The sequence below is a fragment of the Ananas comosus genome, linkage group 1 (genome assembly GCF_001540865.1).
Source record: "Ananas comosus cultivar F153 linkage group 1, ASM154086v1, whole genome shotgun sequence".
Lineage (NCBI taxonomy): Eukaryota > Viridiplantae > Streptophyta > Magnoliopsida > Poales > Bromeliaceae > Ananas > Ananas comosus.
Genome location: NC_033621.1, coordinates 21,352,339 through 21,367,439, shown reverse-complemented (window position 1 = coordinate 21,367,439; position 15,101 = coordinate 21,352,339). Strand labels below are relative to the sequence as shown.

General features: G+C 36.4%; 2 protein-coding genes across 7 annotated transcripts; both read left to right on the top strand.

Annotated features, from left to right (window-relative positions):
- Positions 467–4,974, top strand: LOC109709730 (mitochondrial outer membrane protein porin 1-like). The gene is made up of 6 exons (XM_020232067.1): positions 467–635; positions 745–812; positions 2,497–2,607; positions 2,828–2,917; positions 3,015–3,223; positions 4,277–4,974. The coding sequence occupies exons 1-6, from the start codon at positions 593–595 to the stop codon at positions 4,581–4,583; spliced, it is 828 nt and encodes a 275-aa protein (XP_020087656.1). The 5' UTR covers positions 467–592; the 3' UTR covers positions 4,584–4,974.
- Positions 5,577–14,603, top strand: LOC109709694 (isochorismate synthase 2, chloroplastic-like). Of its 6 annotated transcripts, XM_020232036.1 has the most exons (18): positions 5,612–5,709; positions 5,742–5,835; positions 5,908–6,111; positions 8,341–8,615; positions 10,266–10,383; positions 10,523–10,639; positions 10,831–10,956; positions 11,087–11,233; positions 11,465–11,539; positions 11,621–11,689; positions 11,964–12,082; positions 12,190–12,247; positions 12,364–12,474; positions 12,718–12,802; positions 13,058–13,155; positions 13,688–13,780; positions 13,857–13,938; positions 14,063–14,603. In XM_020232036.1, the coding sequence occupies exons 2-17, from the start codon at positions 5,767–5,769 to the stop codon at positions 13,932–13,934; spliced, it is 1,842 nt and encodes a 613-aa protein (XP_020087625.1). In that variant the 5' UTR covers positions 5,612–5,709; positions 5,742–5,766; the 3' UTR covers positions 13,935–13,938; positions 14,063–14,603. The 6 variants fall into 6 exon arrangements, 5 of the variants coding, with proteins under 5 accessions (XP_020087641.1, XP_020087633.1, XP_020087625.1 ...); XM_020232025.1 differs by having other exon boundaries at positions 5,618–5,835; XM_020232031.1 differs by lacking the exon at positions 10,831–10,956 and having other exon boundaries at positions 5,628–5,835.

The window sequence follows — 15,101 nt, the reverse complement described above, 5'->3', positions numbered from 1 at the left end:
TTGGAGTGTTTGGGGATAAAATGGGGGTTAAGGGGTTATTCCACCCCTTAACCCCCAACCAAACAAGGGCTAAAAGAAAATTTAAATATAACATTAAATTTTTATACATATATTATATATAATGCAAAATAAATTCGGGTACGGGTCGGGTTCAGATTTGGATCGGGTACAGTCAAGATTCATATTCGAATCCATATTCGTCGGATTTTTATTTTTAAATATCTATATCCGAATCTATATCCATTTAGCCCATTCGGATTCGGATTCGGATAAAATTTCGGATATCTGTATCCATTTACATCCCTACCCACCGGAAAAAAAAAAGAAAAAAAAGAGAAGAACCTACCTCGATGTCATCCGTCAAAATAAGGTAGTACTGAACGGTTAGGATTCGTTTACGATTGCACTAGTATAATCCTATTTGCTCATTTCGTAAATTCTATATTAATATAAACCCTATAAAGGGGTAGGGTTTCTATCGTTTAGTCTCCGCCGTATAAATTCTCCCTCCTATTTCGTTCCCCTCCCCACCGCCGCTTCTTCGTCTCGATTGGTTTTTAGGGTTTCCTCTTTGATCTCGATCGAAGGGGAGATGGGGCCGGGTCTCTACTCCGAGATCGGCAAGAAAGCGAGAGGTAATTCGTATTAATTTCCCCTAATTTTTTTGCGTTAATTCGGTGTTTTTTTTATGCGATTTGATCTATTTTGATCGATTTTCTGTTTATTTTTGTCGATTTCGTGTAGATCTCCTCTACAAGGACTACCACACGGATCAGAAGTTCACAGTCACGACCTACACCTCGACTGGAGTCGTGAGTGCTTAATTCTTTTCAATTTTTTGATCATTTTTAGTTTATTTTTATAATTTTAGGGTGATCGGCATTTTGCATTATGGCTATAGTTGTGATCGATCTGTGGGAGATGTGCAGGGTTTTGTTCTTGTAATGATTGAGCTGTATATATGCGAACAAATGGGTTACTTCTTTGCGATTTTGTGGTTAGGTCACTTTTAACTACACTAACATGGTGTGATATGTTGGGTTCAATACCATAAAGTTTCCGGGAACTAAGAAATAAATGTTTGATTAATTGTTTCGCTGGTATTCGGTCCAAAAAGAGCATGAATTTAAGTGAGATTTTAGGTTTTAAATCATGGGCGGGTTTGTTGATTTGCATGTGGGACCTTTCAGTAAAGATCGCTTTAATTGAATGTTCTACTTAACTTTTATTACATGGATACATTATGGAGAGAGAATTATTTAATTATATTATATCTTAAATCATTATCTACTAAAAAGTGCACCAAGTTGTGTTGTTGTCTCGTTGCAATGTGGGTATTTTTGGAAATGTTTAAAAGCCTAAATTTTTTGAATAGTGATCTTATGGACTCTTATTGAAACATTTTGTTGCCCACGAACGTGTCTTTATTGCCTAGGTTTTGTGCGTAAAGATGAAAACATTTATAATGGTGGCTAGGGAATCGGACCCATTGAAACAGATAATACATCTTTTAAGCTGTCAAGGAATGTGATCTGTAGTTATTCCTTTTCTTTATGGGTATAATAGTTACGCTTAAATGAGAATAGAATGTCATTATTTTACATGTATGCAGACCATAAATGCAAATTTTGACGCATAGCATATTTAGAATGTAGCTTATCATTTATTTCAGAAGATTAAGCTTAAAGGGTTTTGCATCTTAACTTGGGCTTGCAGATGACACAGTCCATGCATTCCTAACTGTCGGAAATTGTTTTTAAGTATTTGCTAGTTCAAACATTCGATAGATCACCCATAAAATTTGATGGCCATAACAGATTGACTAAGAATTGCCTGTTGTGCTATGCTCTTGCTGACTTCAATTCTTGTTATCTGCTTGTTGCCAATGCCAGCTTAGGAATGGAGTCTGTGTAGAATAATGTCTACAGCGCATTACGAATGATAAGTGTTTTTTCTACTGGAAATGTATAACTTATTGTATAACAAACTGAAACACATCTCAAATACCTTGGAATTTCTTACTCATATTTCTTTTTGTAGGAAAACTTGTATAAAATGCTTCTATACAAGCATGTCTTATATGGGCATTCAGCATATTTTCCTATTGTTTGTCATTCATTTTATTGTGTATGAACTTGGTTTTTCCCACAGGTGTGAATCATCTAAATGTCTTGTTGCCCGCTGTACTTTATAGTCCAGCGTTTAAATTATGCCCATCTTATAGTCCAAAACTCTCTCTCTCTCTCTCTCTCTCTCTCTCTCTCTACTAAATATTTTCGAATGTCTAAATCTATCTTTTCACGCATTCTGCCTATTAGAAGTTGTAAAGTAAGGCGTCTTAGTTTTTCACATTTATTTTTAATATTTTTTAATTAATATTTTTTTCCTTGACTTTGTATTTAAGATTTGTTTAGCTGATTTTCATGTCTCCTTCTATCTGGATGTTGCACTTTGACTTGTGTAGGTTATGTAATAGTCTTTTGTTACTCCTTGCAGGCAATTACTGCTTCAGGCACAAAGAAAAATGACTTTATTTTTGGTGAGATTCAGTCGCAGCTAAAGAACAAAAATATCACAGTTGATGTGAAAGCAAACTCGGACTCAAGTGTAACGTCCCAACCTTCTCTCCTTCCCCCAAAAAAGCTGTCTTTCTGTCTTTCTCTTTTAGCTTTTTTATTATACCTACTTGCTATATGTGTGATACTTTGGCGCATTTTCTTATAACACACTTTTTTCTTTAACTGATTATAATATTCGAAGCATTATGTTCTTCAAAAATTTATCTAATCCATTATTAAATAGTTATTTATTTTGCACTTTCTACCAGCTTTTAGCAACAGTTACAATCGATGAGCTTGCCACACCAGGACTGAAGTCAATTTTCAGCTTCGTGGTCCCAGATCAGAGGTCTGGAAAGGTAAACTAACTTTCTTTTTCATTTTCAATTCCACAAATTGAATAAATTTTTCGATTAAATGGCCACATGGATTTCACTGTATTCCTTGCTATTTCAGGTTGAACTTCAGTATTTACATGACTATGCTGGAGTAAATGCTAGTATTGGATTGACTGCCAATCCGATTGTTAACCTTTCTAGTGTTGTTGGAAGTAAAGCTTTTGCTGTTGGTGCTGATGTTTCATTTGATACTGCTAGCGGGAACTTCACCAAGTATAATGCTGGATTGAGCCTCACTAAGGAAGACCTTATTGCCGCTTTGACTCTGTAAGTGACTCTAAAACATTGTGTGTTAGGTTGTTTGTATGCCACACCAAGGCTTTATAAACCATCATGACTTATATTATGCGGTAATATGGGGGTGTTGAAGTTTTGAATTTAAAAACAGTTTGAGTTGTTCACTTAAAATGTTTGCTGAAGAATGTGCTAAATCTATTGATAGTCCTTAAACTTTTGACTTGTTAACAATTTGCTTTATAAATATTCAGATTGGCCTGAATCTTATTTTATTTCTGCAATGTAATATCTGAATTTGTTTTCAGTGAAAGGAAGACCTTAACGTGGAATGTGCACATTTGCCTGCGCTTTGTTTAACAACCTTTAGCTATAAACATGTCAAGTGCACATCTCCTAACATAGACACGAGGGATTTTTGGACAAAATTGACCTCGAAATAACGTTACAAAATCAGGTCAAATTAGGACCTAATCATTTTTAGGTAAAACTTTCAGCCTCCGTTTAGTTCGGGGTTAAGGAAAAAGTAGCTATTCCAGGGATAGGGTTAAGTTCAGGGTTAAAGTGGGGTTAAAATTTTTTTGTGTTTGGTTGGGGGTTGGAGTTAGTCTAGAATAATAAAAAATAGTGTTTGGTTGGAGTAGGTGGGATAAGAAGATAATGATTGATAAAGAAGGATAATGATTGGTTGAAGTAGGTGTGATAAGAAAGATTGTGAGTTATTATGAATATAAAATAGTGTTTGGTTGGAGTTTGGTGGGGTTAGGTGGAGTTAGCTAACCCGGGATAATTTATTTGAGGTGGGGTTAGCTAACCCCAGCTATTTTTTGGAGTGTTTGGGGATAAAATGGGGGTTAAGGGGTTATTCCACCCCTTAACCCCCAACCAAACAAGGGCTCAGGTCTTCATCATGTGTCATAATAAGACGAAAGGGCAGGGACTACTTGGCGACTTGCCCATTTTATCCATGATGATTTTTTGTAATACGCATCCCAGATTTTGTAATGATGATATCAGTATACGTTATCAGATTTTGTGATGCTTAGTAATGTTGTTCACCTAACTCGCTCACAAATTTGCTTACAGGAACAACAAGGGCGACAGCCTCAGTGCCTCCTACTACCACCTGGTGACCCCACTGTCGAGCACGGCGGTTGGGGCGGAGCTGACCCACAGCTTCTCGACCAACGAGAACACCCTCACCTTCGGGACCCAGCACATGCTGGACCCGCTCACCACGGTAAAAGCCCGTTTCAACAACTTCGGCAAGGCGAGCGCGCTGATCCAGCACGAGTGGCGGCCCAAGTCGTTCTTCACCGTCTCGGCCGAGGTGGACACGAAGGCGATCGAGAAAAGCTCCAAGGTCGGCCTGTCTCTCGTTCTCAAGCCTTGATTTTCAGGGAAAAAAAACAGGAAGAATATAAAAGTGAAAAAGAAAAAAGAGAATTTGGAACCATATTGGAATGTTGCTTCCATTTCAGCTTGTGGTGGAATGGAATAAATTATTTGGGGGAAACAAACCAATCACCACCCCCCTCCCAAGGGTTGTTAATTTTCGGTAGCACCATTTTGATTTCTCATGAGCTTTCCATTTCTCTCTCCTCGGAAACTATTTTTCAAAAGCAATGCTGGGACTTTGCATTTCTTGTTTCGACGTCGGTGCTGTGAAATAATTTTTCATGCTACAAACTATCCTTGCATCTAGTGCATCTTTTGATGGCGATACCTGACTTTGTATTGATATTCTGATGTGTGTGTTTTCTTTTTTTGTTTTGATTGTTTTCCATCTTGACCTCTGATGAGGAGAGTTTTATTGTTTTTGTTCATCTGTTGTGAAATTTGGATCTAAACCGGAGAAGAAAATGAATACGAGGAGACAACGCTGAGTAGGTGTTTAGGTGTGAATTGCGTGTTTGGACTCAGGAACGGCTAAGTAGTGTTTGATTGATGATTTTCTTTGTTATTATTATAGCATAAATTATGGTTGTTGTTAAATATGGTTGTGCTTTCCTAAGATGGTGCCAGTGAATTCTAGAATCGTCTTCAGATTCATGCATCTTAGTTTACGAAATTTTGTCAATAATGTGCGTTATTATAGGAATGTGGAGATTCTTTTTTCTTTTTAATAACATTAGTTTTTTGAAGTATATATAAATAAATGTTTCTTAGACAATTTTTTGGGAGGCAAAAACAATGTACAAAAGCCTTACACCCATGTTTTAAGCGTACGTAACACTATTTTTCTACAATCTCAAATAAAACCTTACAGCTTAGCATCTCAATATTTATTTATTTATTTAATTTTTTTTTGGTTTAAAAGTGGAGGCTATGATGACTTGATGACGTTGCCGTTGAACTATACAAATGTGACAAAAAGTAGAATTCTGTTACCCCGTGAACGAGAAATGCTGTGTGCGAACAAAAAAAAGGAGAGCACTGCAATTACAGCACAGGCCCACTCACTCATCCTCTTCTTATCCCTTTCCACTGACGCAACTGCAACACAAAACCATCCCCCCCTCTCTCTCTCTCTCTCTCTCTCTCTCTCTCTCTCTCTCTCTCTCTCTCTCTCTCCAATGGCCGCTGCCGCTGCAAACTCCGCCGTACGCCGCCTCCCCTTCGCCGCCGCCTCCTCCCGCCGCCACGTAAGCCTCTCATTCCACTCCCCTCTCTCTCTCTTCTCGTTTTCCGAATCCGGTTAAGTGCTGACGTGGCAGGCGGGTGCGATGTATCGGCCGTGCTCCCTCTCGATGAACGGCTGCGGCGGCGGCGGCGGCGAGCAAGCTCCGCTGGCGATCTGCGAGACGCGGACGCTGCCGGCGGTCTCCACCGCCGAGTCGGCGGCGGCGCAGCTCGGATCGGCGGTGGCCGCCCTCAACGCCGACCCCCCGCGCTGCCGCTCCGGCATTATACGGGTCGAGGTAACAATGCGTCCGTCTATCCACCCGTCCCTCCCACCCTCCATCCATCCATTTATAAAAAATCTTTCAAATTAAATAATACTATTTTTTTTTTTTTTATTTTGACTAAAATAATATAGGTTGGAATGAACGAGTATGCCTTCTGTTTTTTTTCAAAAGTACGGAAGTTTATGTGTTTGTAAGTTATTTTCGATAATATGACTTTCGATTTATCGATCGGTTTCGTTAGGCATAATCTACGTTATTGAAACTATTTAGAAACCAAATTTTATAATTTTTCGGTATTATTTACCACGCGATCAAAAAATCTCAAATTGACTATTTTAACTATCGATGAGGCATGTTTTTAAGTTCAACGGTGTAGAACAATCTAAATTACATAAAATTTTAATAAAAAATTCTACTTAACATCAATAGTAAGATCAATATTTTTTAGTTTAATTTTGAGTCTTTATCATTATTTTTTTATGAAATTTTTATTTTCAAACGTTTATTTTTAGATTACTCTTTTACTAGACAAATAAAGTTAAAAAGTTATAAAATTTAGTTTGCAGATAGTTCCAATAGTATAGATCATATCTAACGGAATCAATCGCTGAATCGAATATCTGATCATCGAAAATTAACTTACAAGCACGAAAATTTTCATACTTTCGAAAGTATAAAAGCATAGTTCTGAGTAAAATTCAGTATTCACACAAAATTATTATTATAGACTGGTTTAATTTCATATAGATCCCTACAAATATAGTGAATTATAAATATATCCCTACGAAATTTAACTTTTATATATTGTCCCTACAAAAATCTTAATATTTTCAAATATGTCATTCTGAATTGTCACCGTTAAAATACTATTTATTTGATAAGTGAAATGATTTTTTGCCATCACAAATATATCGTTTTAAAAGTCCCAACTATTAATTAAATAGGGATAAAAAGGTTAATTTACCGTATTTTATTTATGGTTAACTAATTTTTTCTACTGAATCCTAATGACAGGAAAGTATTTAAAAAAATTAGAATTTTTATAAAAATAATATATAAAAGTTAAACTTAATAAAAATATATTTATAATTTATTATATTTTTAGTGATATGTACTAAATTAACCCTTCTGGACTAATACAAAAGAATTAATTTAAAGCTCCAAGCTAGCATATGATAAAAAATAATAATAAAAAAACACTTATAACATCACCTGGATTATTATTTAGAGCACATCGGAACCAAGCCAATAGGAATAAAATATTCGGGATAAGATATCCGCTCTGCTTTCTCCTGCGTCGCACCTTATCCGTCCGATCTCGTCCGTGTCGCATTTTTGTGATTAAAACTTATTTTAAAAAAAATTATTAACAAAATAAAAATATATAGCATTTATTTAAATTATTAATTATTTCAATTGACTTTTTTTAAACTTTCAAATTTGAGTATTGTCAGTTTGCTCATTAGACGAGCCGAATCGGCGAGGGCTCTTCCATGGGAGTGGGGGCTCCACACCACACGACAATGCTTTACAAAATTTTAATTTTATTATTCAATTTTTTAATTTATTTAGTTTAAATCAGTTAATAATACTTTAACTTTAAATTGAATGCATTAGCAGATTTGAAATTGTCTGTAATTCAGATAAGTTCTATACATTTTTATTAAAAAAAAAATATTCATTTTGACTTTCGTTGTTATATTCTTTTTTTCAATATTCAAAATATTCTTAAAATTCTTTTCTTTTCTCACCCTCAGCCACACCGCCTCCCCCTCCGTGGCCTCGCTCTCGCCCATCTCTCTATCCATGCCCACACACACGCTCTCGCCTACCTCCACCGCCTTATCCTCGTCCTCGCCCACCTTTTCGTCCTTGCCGATTCTAAAAAAGATGAAAGATAATTTGATTATTTTATCACAATATATTCTCTGTAAATATTTTTTTATTTTTTTAAAAAATAACGTGTAGGGTTTTAACGTGTAGGGTTTTGAATGATTGGAAAAAAATTAAAAAGCGGTATTATCGGAGGTCTTCTGTAATTTAGCCATATATTTATTTTTTTTTTTTAACAAAAATGGTGGGTGAACTTAAACCCGCGAACTTTTTCTTCCTGCGGATGCTAATAACCCTTGGGGAGCTCCCCCCGGCGGGCTAACAAAATTGAAGTTTGATCTCATTCTGTCTGAATGCATTAGACGCTGTTGTTTAAAATTTGAAATAATAATAAATGGCGGGCGGCAGGTTCCGATCCGGGAGGGGGGCGGGGAGGCGATCGAGTGGCTGCAGGCGCAGCGGGCGGCGCTTCTTCCGCGTTGCTTCTTCTCGGAGAGAGCAGCAGGCGGTCATCTGGGAAGTACGGGGGCAGACGGCAGCGCCTCCCCCCCGTTCTCCGGCAACGGCGGCAGCCTCCGCCGCCCGCGCCGCCCCCCCGTCCGCAGCGTCGCCGGCGTCGGCTCCGCCGTCCACTTCCGCCGCTCCGACCCCTTCGCCTTCCGCGACTGGAGGTCCATCAAGCGGTAAATCTTCTTCTTTTTCTTTTCTTTTCTTTTCTTTTTTTTTTTTTCAGAGAAAGTAAAATAGCACGCCACCCGCTTCATTCCTTAGAGAGAGAAAAAGTTCCGCGATTCCAAATTAAAATTCAATTGCTTTACATTTCTAACTAAATTTATTTTTTAATTTAAATGGGGGTGGTGGGTAGGATTACCGCCCATTTTGTATTGTAGATCTAACGGTAGTAACATTGTATAAAGACCCCTCAACAATATGTAATTCTAAAATAACCCCCAAAGCAATTTTTTTTTAATTGAGATTCGAACTTTTGGGAGTTTTATCAAATTTATTAGCAGTTTTATCAAATTTAACGATTTTAAAAAATCAGGTCAATTAATGGTTGATAACTAATAGAGTTATTTAATTTGATAAAATTTTTTACTTTGTTAAGCATAGAATCCTATTTTTTTTTTTAAAAAAAAGACAGCTGAAAGGGACTCCATCCAAAAAAAAAGAAGAAAAGTTGAGGGGGCTCTTTAAGAATGGCCTATAGTTGAGGGGGTCTCTATACACTTTTACCTATATAATATAAAAAAAATCCTTATTTGGTTGCTTGACCAAGTAAAGACAAACAACTGTACTTGTTTCACATGGTACCAGAGCAGAATGTCTTGAGTTCAAGTCTCACTAGCTCATTTATTTTTCTTGTATTCGATTCCAGTCTGTCTTGTTCGCCTGAACAGTGTGCCGGCCCAAGTGCGGGCCGCACAGCATTATCGTCGTGAAGAGCCATTCGAGTGTGCAGCTTTCAAAATGGTGCAAATTTGCGGTCGCAAGTTGAACCACTGTTGCCATCTGGTAGCTTAAGATTTTAGAGACAAACGGTTGTGAAACAACTGCAAGATTAACACCAACTAGGGTATACTCTAATTTTATGTGAATATCATGACGCGATACGCTTCTGTCCACTTTTTTGGATGGAGGTCGATGCCAGGACTTGATTGTAAATCGATTAATGAACTTTGAGCCATCAATTGAGACGAACTAAGATTTAGGGATCATAGTGAAAATTTGGCCCCATAGTTTACAGTTTCTCTGCATAACTTGCTTTTTGAATTTATATGGTGTCGGCTTAGTTGATTTTTTAACACATTATGTTACGGTGTGAGAGCTTACAGAAACAAAACATTGGCCCTTTGAGTGTAAGTTTTGAAAATATTCTTACTATTATTGTCAATTTATCTAAATTTACGCTTTGGAAGCAAAGGTTGTTATGAATAGTTTATCAGCTGGATAAATCTGATAGTGAACAAAGATTTGTCTTTGAAATAAAAAGAAATAATATTGATTGTGGATTGTAACAATGGTTGCGGCATATAACTTTTGGACGTGCGAATCCGGATCCAAATGATTGGAAATAGAAAATTACTATCAACTGCTGATTGTGTGATCTGAGAATTTTCCTTAGCAGCATTGAAGGTTGTTTGCTCAAAATTAAAACATAAGGCCATCAGGGTAGATGCTAAAATAACTACTTAAAGACGAATCCATAAACATTTGCTGAAACTTTTTTTTTCCTTTTTTTTTTTTCTGAGGCTGCTATCTCTTCTGATCGATTTGAATGTTTTATTTTTCTTTACGTTACTGACAGTATTTTCTTCCCTTGTTCAATGCAGATTCCTCTCGACAGATTGTCCTCTCATTCGTGCTTATGGTGCAATCCGTTTTGATGCAACCGCCATTGTATCTCCTGAATGGAAGGATTACGGGTCCTTTTACTTTGTCGTTCCGCAGGTGAATTTTCCTGTCTCTTCCTTAACTTTGCGTAACTGTAGTTACATTCGCATTCTCGCATAGCCGTGTAAAAATCATTATCTATTTAACATGCTTAGTAATACCTGATCATCGATTTTTAGATTAAAACGAATGGCAGGTTGAGTTTGATGAGCTGGAAGAAGGCTCCATTCTTGCTATGACTATTGCTTGGGATGACTCCCTTCTTTGGACGTGGCAGGAAGCAATGGATGAGCTTCAGGCAACCATGCTGCAGGTCTCCATTTGTGCGCTTTATTATCGTACTATAGGCCATTAGAGAGATCTCCCCCCTTCTTTTTTATTTTTTATTTTTTAGGTTTACACTCCTTACTTTACGTTATTGATTTGAGTTAATTCCCTTAGTCGAATTTGGGATTCTGTTAACATTAATGGCTTCATTCGCTATTGGCCGTTACTGAAAAGCAGACAGAACCATCAAATTCAATGGAATCGCCAGTTTTACAGATGGAAAAACAGGAATCACAAAATTCAAAAGTCAAGGAGGTGCTGGTTGAAAAAAAAATAAAGTTGATGGGCCAATCTCAAAATGGAGTATGGTTGAGAGAGTCTCCACAATTTCGCCTTTGATATTTGATTTCGGATTTTGCTCGAAGTTCTAACCTTCCTCATTCTTGCAACATACCGAAAGAGATTTACTTTTAACCTCCTTATTGTTATGCAGATCTCCCCGCTTTTTCTTAAATTAAACGACCCGTGCCCAAAAGCAAATATCATCAGTCTTAATCACGTGCCAACCAAAGCATCTTGGGATGTTTCTGTCGTGAAAGCTCTTCAAATGATAAAAGAAAGCGACCCAGAGCTAGTGAAGGTATTAACTAAATTATTTACTATGGGAAAGAGTGCTGTCATAATTTTTTATGACCCTCTTATGTATTCAAAACTCACTATTTAAGTCGTAGCGTAAGCAATAGTGGCAGTACTGTTGCTGACATAAAATTTTATCGAACTGATGGTTTTGTGTAATTGTCTATGTTTTTGGTAAAAATAGGCATCTTTGTTGGCCATTGCTTTTCATTTAATGGTAGTTATTTTTTTCCAGGTTGTGTTGGCAAGATGTAATAGATACATCACCGACATCGGAATTGATCCTATAGCATTATTAGCTTGCTTAAAAGTATGATCCTCCTCTGTCTCCTTTTCTTTTTTTTTAACACATTATTTGATGGCTTAAATATTCACTTTTATAATAAATCAGGGCGAGGGTCAAAATGCTTACCAGTTCTGCATCCAGCCACCTGATGCTCCAGCATTTATTGGAAATACTGTATGTTGATTAGATCGAGAGAAGTTGAATTCTGAATACTTTCCATACATTGAACATCTGATCAAATTATGAATCTTGTGTCTAATTATTATTCTGTATAGTTTGACTAAATAAAAGAAAAAAGAAAAAAAAAAGGGCAAATTCAGTAGGTAAAATATATTCTTGATAGTAGCATCAGTTAGTAACCTGAAATAATAGTTTTTCCTTAGATTGTATAGGTGTATTTATGTATGTTCTAAGTATAGATTCACTTATACAAAAATTTTCTGAATAGCCAGAGCAACTATTTCACCGAAAATACTTGAGCATTTCGACCGAGGCTTTAGCCGGTACACGTGCAAGGGGTGTGACGAAGTCTGAAGATATCCAAATTGGTCAAGATTTACTTTTCAGGTTTTCTTTCGCTCTTAATTCAGAAAGAGTAGTAGGCCTATGAACACTAATATACTTAGGCTGGGAACTTTTGCGAGGCAAACTACTTATATCATGTTTCCTTGCAGCCCTAAAGAAAATATCGAGTTCACCATTGTACGGGAGAGCATAAGAAATAAACTGGAGGCAAGTTGAGTTTCGAGATTTCCATGGGAATGTTATATATGTTTACCATTCTTGCAAATGATTTTCTGGTTGCTGCTGTTTGAGAAATCGGTTATTTGAAATATGATTTTGTGCAGAATCTCTGCAGTAAGATACTTGTCAAGCCCAGCAAATCCCTTCGAAAACTTCCTAGAGTACAACATTTGTCTGCCCAATTGTCGGCTACAATAAGGAATGAAGATGATGAGGTAACATGGATAAGGAGAACATGATCATTCACAGAAACCTGTAGTCTGTAGATCTTTTGTCTTTTAAGATTGAAGTCACAGGATATATAGAGCTTTTGCCGCTTTAGCTGTGCCTTATACTTGTCTAGTCCTTGTATCGATACGATGGGCTAAACCTTCTGGTGTATGTTATAGCTGCTAACTTACGTAGAGTGTTATATTGATTAGCATTGTGAAAGCTTAATTTGTTGTGATTCTTTGCAGTTTGATATTTTGAAATCTCTTCATCCAAGTCCAGCTGTTTGTGGATTGCCTACTGAAGAAGCACGCCGATTTATAGAAGAAAATGGTATGTATAGTTTTACTTGTTTTCACCTTTCTGAAGCACATATGTTTGAAAGAGAATCTTCTCTATATGCACTTCCATGTGTGAAAATCAATCTTGTAGTTGTTTATTTGTAATGTTGGGCGACATTTTTTTTAAACTGTCAAATGAAATTTGAGACTAATTGTCTGTTCTAATTTATAGGAATGGTGTAAAGGTTTGACAAACGCAGCAATACTGTGTTGTTTAATAAAGGCAATTTCCTTTACGTTTTTATAGAAATGTTTGATAGAGGAATGTATGCTGGACCTGTTGGTTGGTTTGGAGGTGCAGAGAGTGAATTTGCTGTCGGTATTAGATCAGCTTTACTTGGAAAAGTAAGTAATTCACCGTCTTTTTCTAATTGCTTACTTACAGGCACTGTGTCAGCTCTCTCAACTGTTAACAGTCAGCATTTTTCAAATTTTTTCTCCTAACATGTTTTATTTAGCGAGTAACGGGTGAGTTCATTTTGAACCGTCTTCAGATGAAACTTGAAATTCACAAATGGATTTTCAGATAGTCTAAAACTGATTAATAAATACGCAGATAGATCAGACATCTCTTAAGCATCTCCCAAATTTAGATGTGCTTATGAATTCAGCATAAACATGTTTATTTTTGGAATTTTATGTGTTACCTAGAGGACTATGATTTGGGTGTTCTCAAACTAGAGATTTAGGTTAGCCATAAGATTATACATTGGAACTTGTGATGACTCATCGACAGCTGCATTTCTTACCTTAACTTTTCTTGCTAAGATTCAGTATTCTCACAGTTCTAACTGTATGAGGTGTAGTATTCTGCTTCTGTTGAGATTGTTTTTGCCAGGCAATGTCTCATACTGAAATCGTCTTCGTTTTAACGCAGGGATGTAGCATGTTAGTCTATGCTGGTGCGGGGATTGTTGAGGGAACTAACCCTACGTCGGAGTGGAAGGAGCTTGATTTAAAGGCGTCCCAGGTCAGCTTCACTTGAATGAACTATTTGTTTATGTTTCCTTGCATGAATGCGAAATTCACTTATGCCTCATTTCCAGTTCACAAGATTGCTGCAGTATCAGGAGCCTCATATTTACTATCAAGAAGCTAAGAACATGGGGACTACTGCCATTTAAATAGGTAGGCAATGGACCTAGATGAGTTCTCGCACTTTCCGAATGACATAATCTCGCATCTTCGTCTGTTCTGTTTCTACAACCTTATTTTATTCATCGACGATCATTCTAAACCTTCTCTCTTGCAGATCTCGAGGCTGCAGGAGACGTCTGAATCGCGTTATCAGTTACTGAATAGAGTTACTCAAGAGAAATTTATCGAAGATGCGGCTCGAATTCATTTGCTTGCTAGGCATGCATGATATGAGATAGAAGTCCAAATTTTGATGCCTAAATTCTTTGGGTTTTTTCGCATACAAATCCCTACAAATAAGTGAATTGCGTAAATGTCCTCGCAAAATTAGTATTTGCTTGCGTGCCCCTACAAACCTCATGTATTTGCGCGTGCGCACTGATAGGGACCTCTAGGTAAAAAATAGAGGTTTCAATGCAACATCGTCTTTGCATCTTTTCATATATGCCCGTAGTAGGGCATATAAATACCAACTTCGTAAGGGCGTTTATGCGATTTCACATATTTGCAGGGGTATTTGTAAAAATCTCATTGTTTTTTGTTGATGCATGTAATTGCTATATTACTGTGTTAATTGAGGTTTTTGTAGTGCATGCAAACAATGATATTGGTTTATTAATTATCCTTAGTAGAATTTCGACATTAATATATTAAAAGAGGTATATTACTGTTACTCTTTTTTGAAAATAAAATTTGGTGAAAATGCATAAAACTTGCCTGAACTTCAGTCTATTTTGATTCGACTACTCAATCTTTCAAAATTTTGATTTTAATACCCAATCTTTCAATTTGTTTGAATTTTAAATAATTTGATTGCTCTTCGGATATAAAATTTAAACTAGTTATTTATTTTAATGAATTTATAGTTATATGAACTGCACAAAATATGCTGACTAAGCATATAAACGGCGCATTCGAATTTTGAAGTTAAAGAGTCACTAATTTCTCAAATCAAATAAACTTAAAGGTTAAATAGTAAAATAAAAATTTTTAAAGATAAGATAATCTGATGAAAATAGGTGATACTTAAGGTAAGTCTTATACATTTTTATTTTCTTAATTTATTTTCTTAGTTCCTTTTTTCTTTCTAGCAGTAATTGTTTGTTTTAGAACTATGTAAATTTTTACAGTGTATTTTTTTACTCAAGAATTGC

Excerpts from the sequence above, each read along its gene's own strand:
- LOC109709730 (XM_020232067.1), top strand. The coding sequence starts at position 593 with ATGGGGCCGGGTCTCTACTCCGAGATCGGCAAGAAAGCGAGAG. Across the intron at positions 636-744 it reads GATCGGCAAGAAAGCGAGAG|ATCTCCTCTACAAGGACTAC; the intron begins GTAATTCGTATT and ends GATTTCGTGTAG. Across the intron at positions 3,224-4,276 it reads CTTATTGCCGCTTTGACTCT|GAACAACAAGGGCGACAGCC; the intron begins GTAAGTGACTCT and ends ATTTGCTTACAG.
- LOC109709694 (XM_020232036.1), top strand. The coding sequence starts at position 5,767 with ATGGCCGCTGCCGCTGCAAACTCCGCCGTACGCCGCCTCCCCTTCGCC. Across the intron at positions 10,384-10,522 it reads TTTACTTTGTCGTTCCGCAG|GTTGAGTTTGATGAGCTGGA; the intron begins GTGAATTTTCCT and ends AACGAATGGCAG. Across the intron at positions 12,248-12,363 it reads GCATAAGAAATAAACTGGAG|AATCTCTGCAGTAAGATACT; the intron begins GCAAGTTGAGTT and ends GATTTTGTGCAG.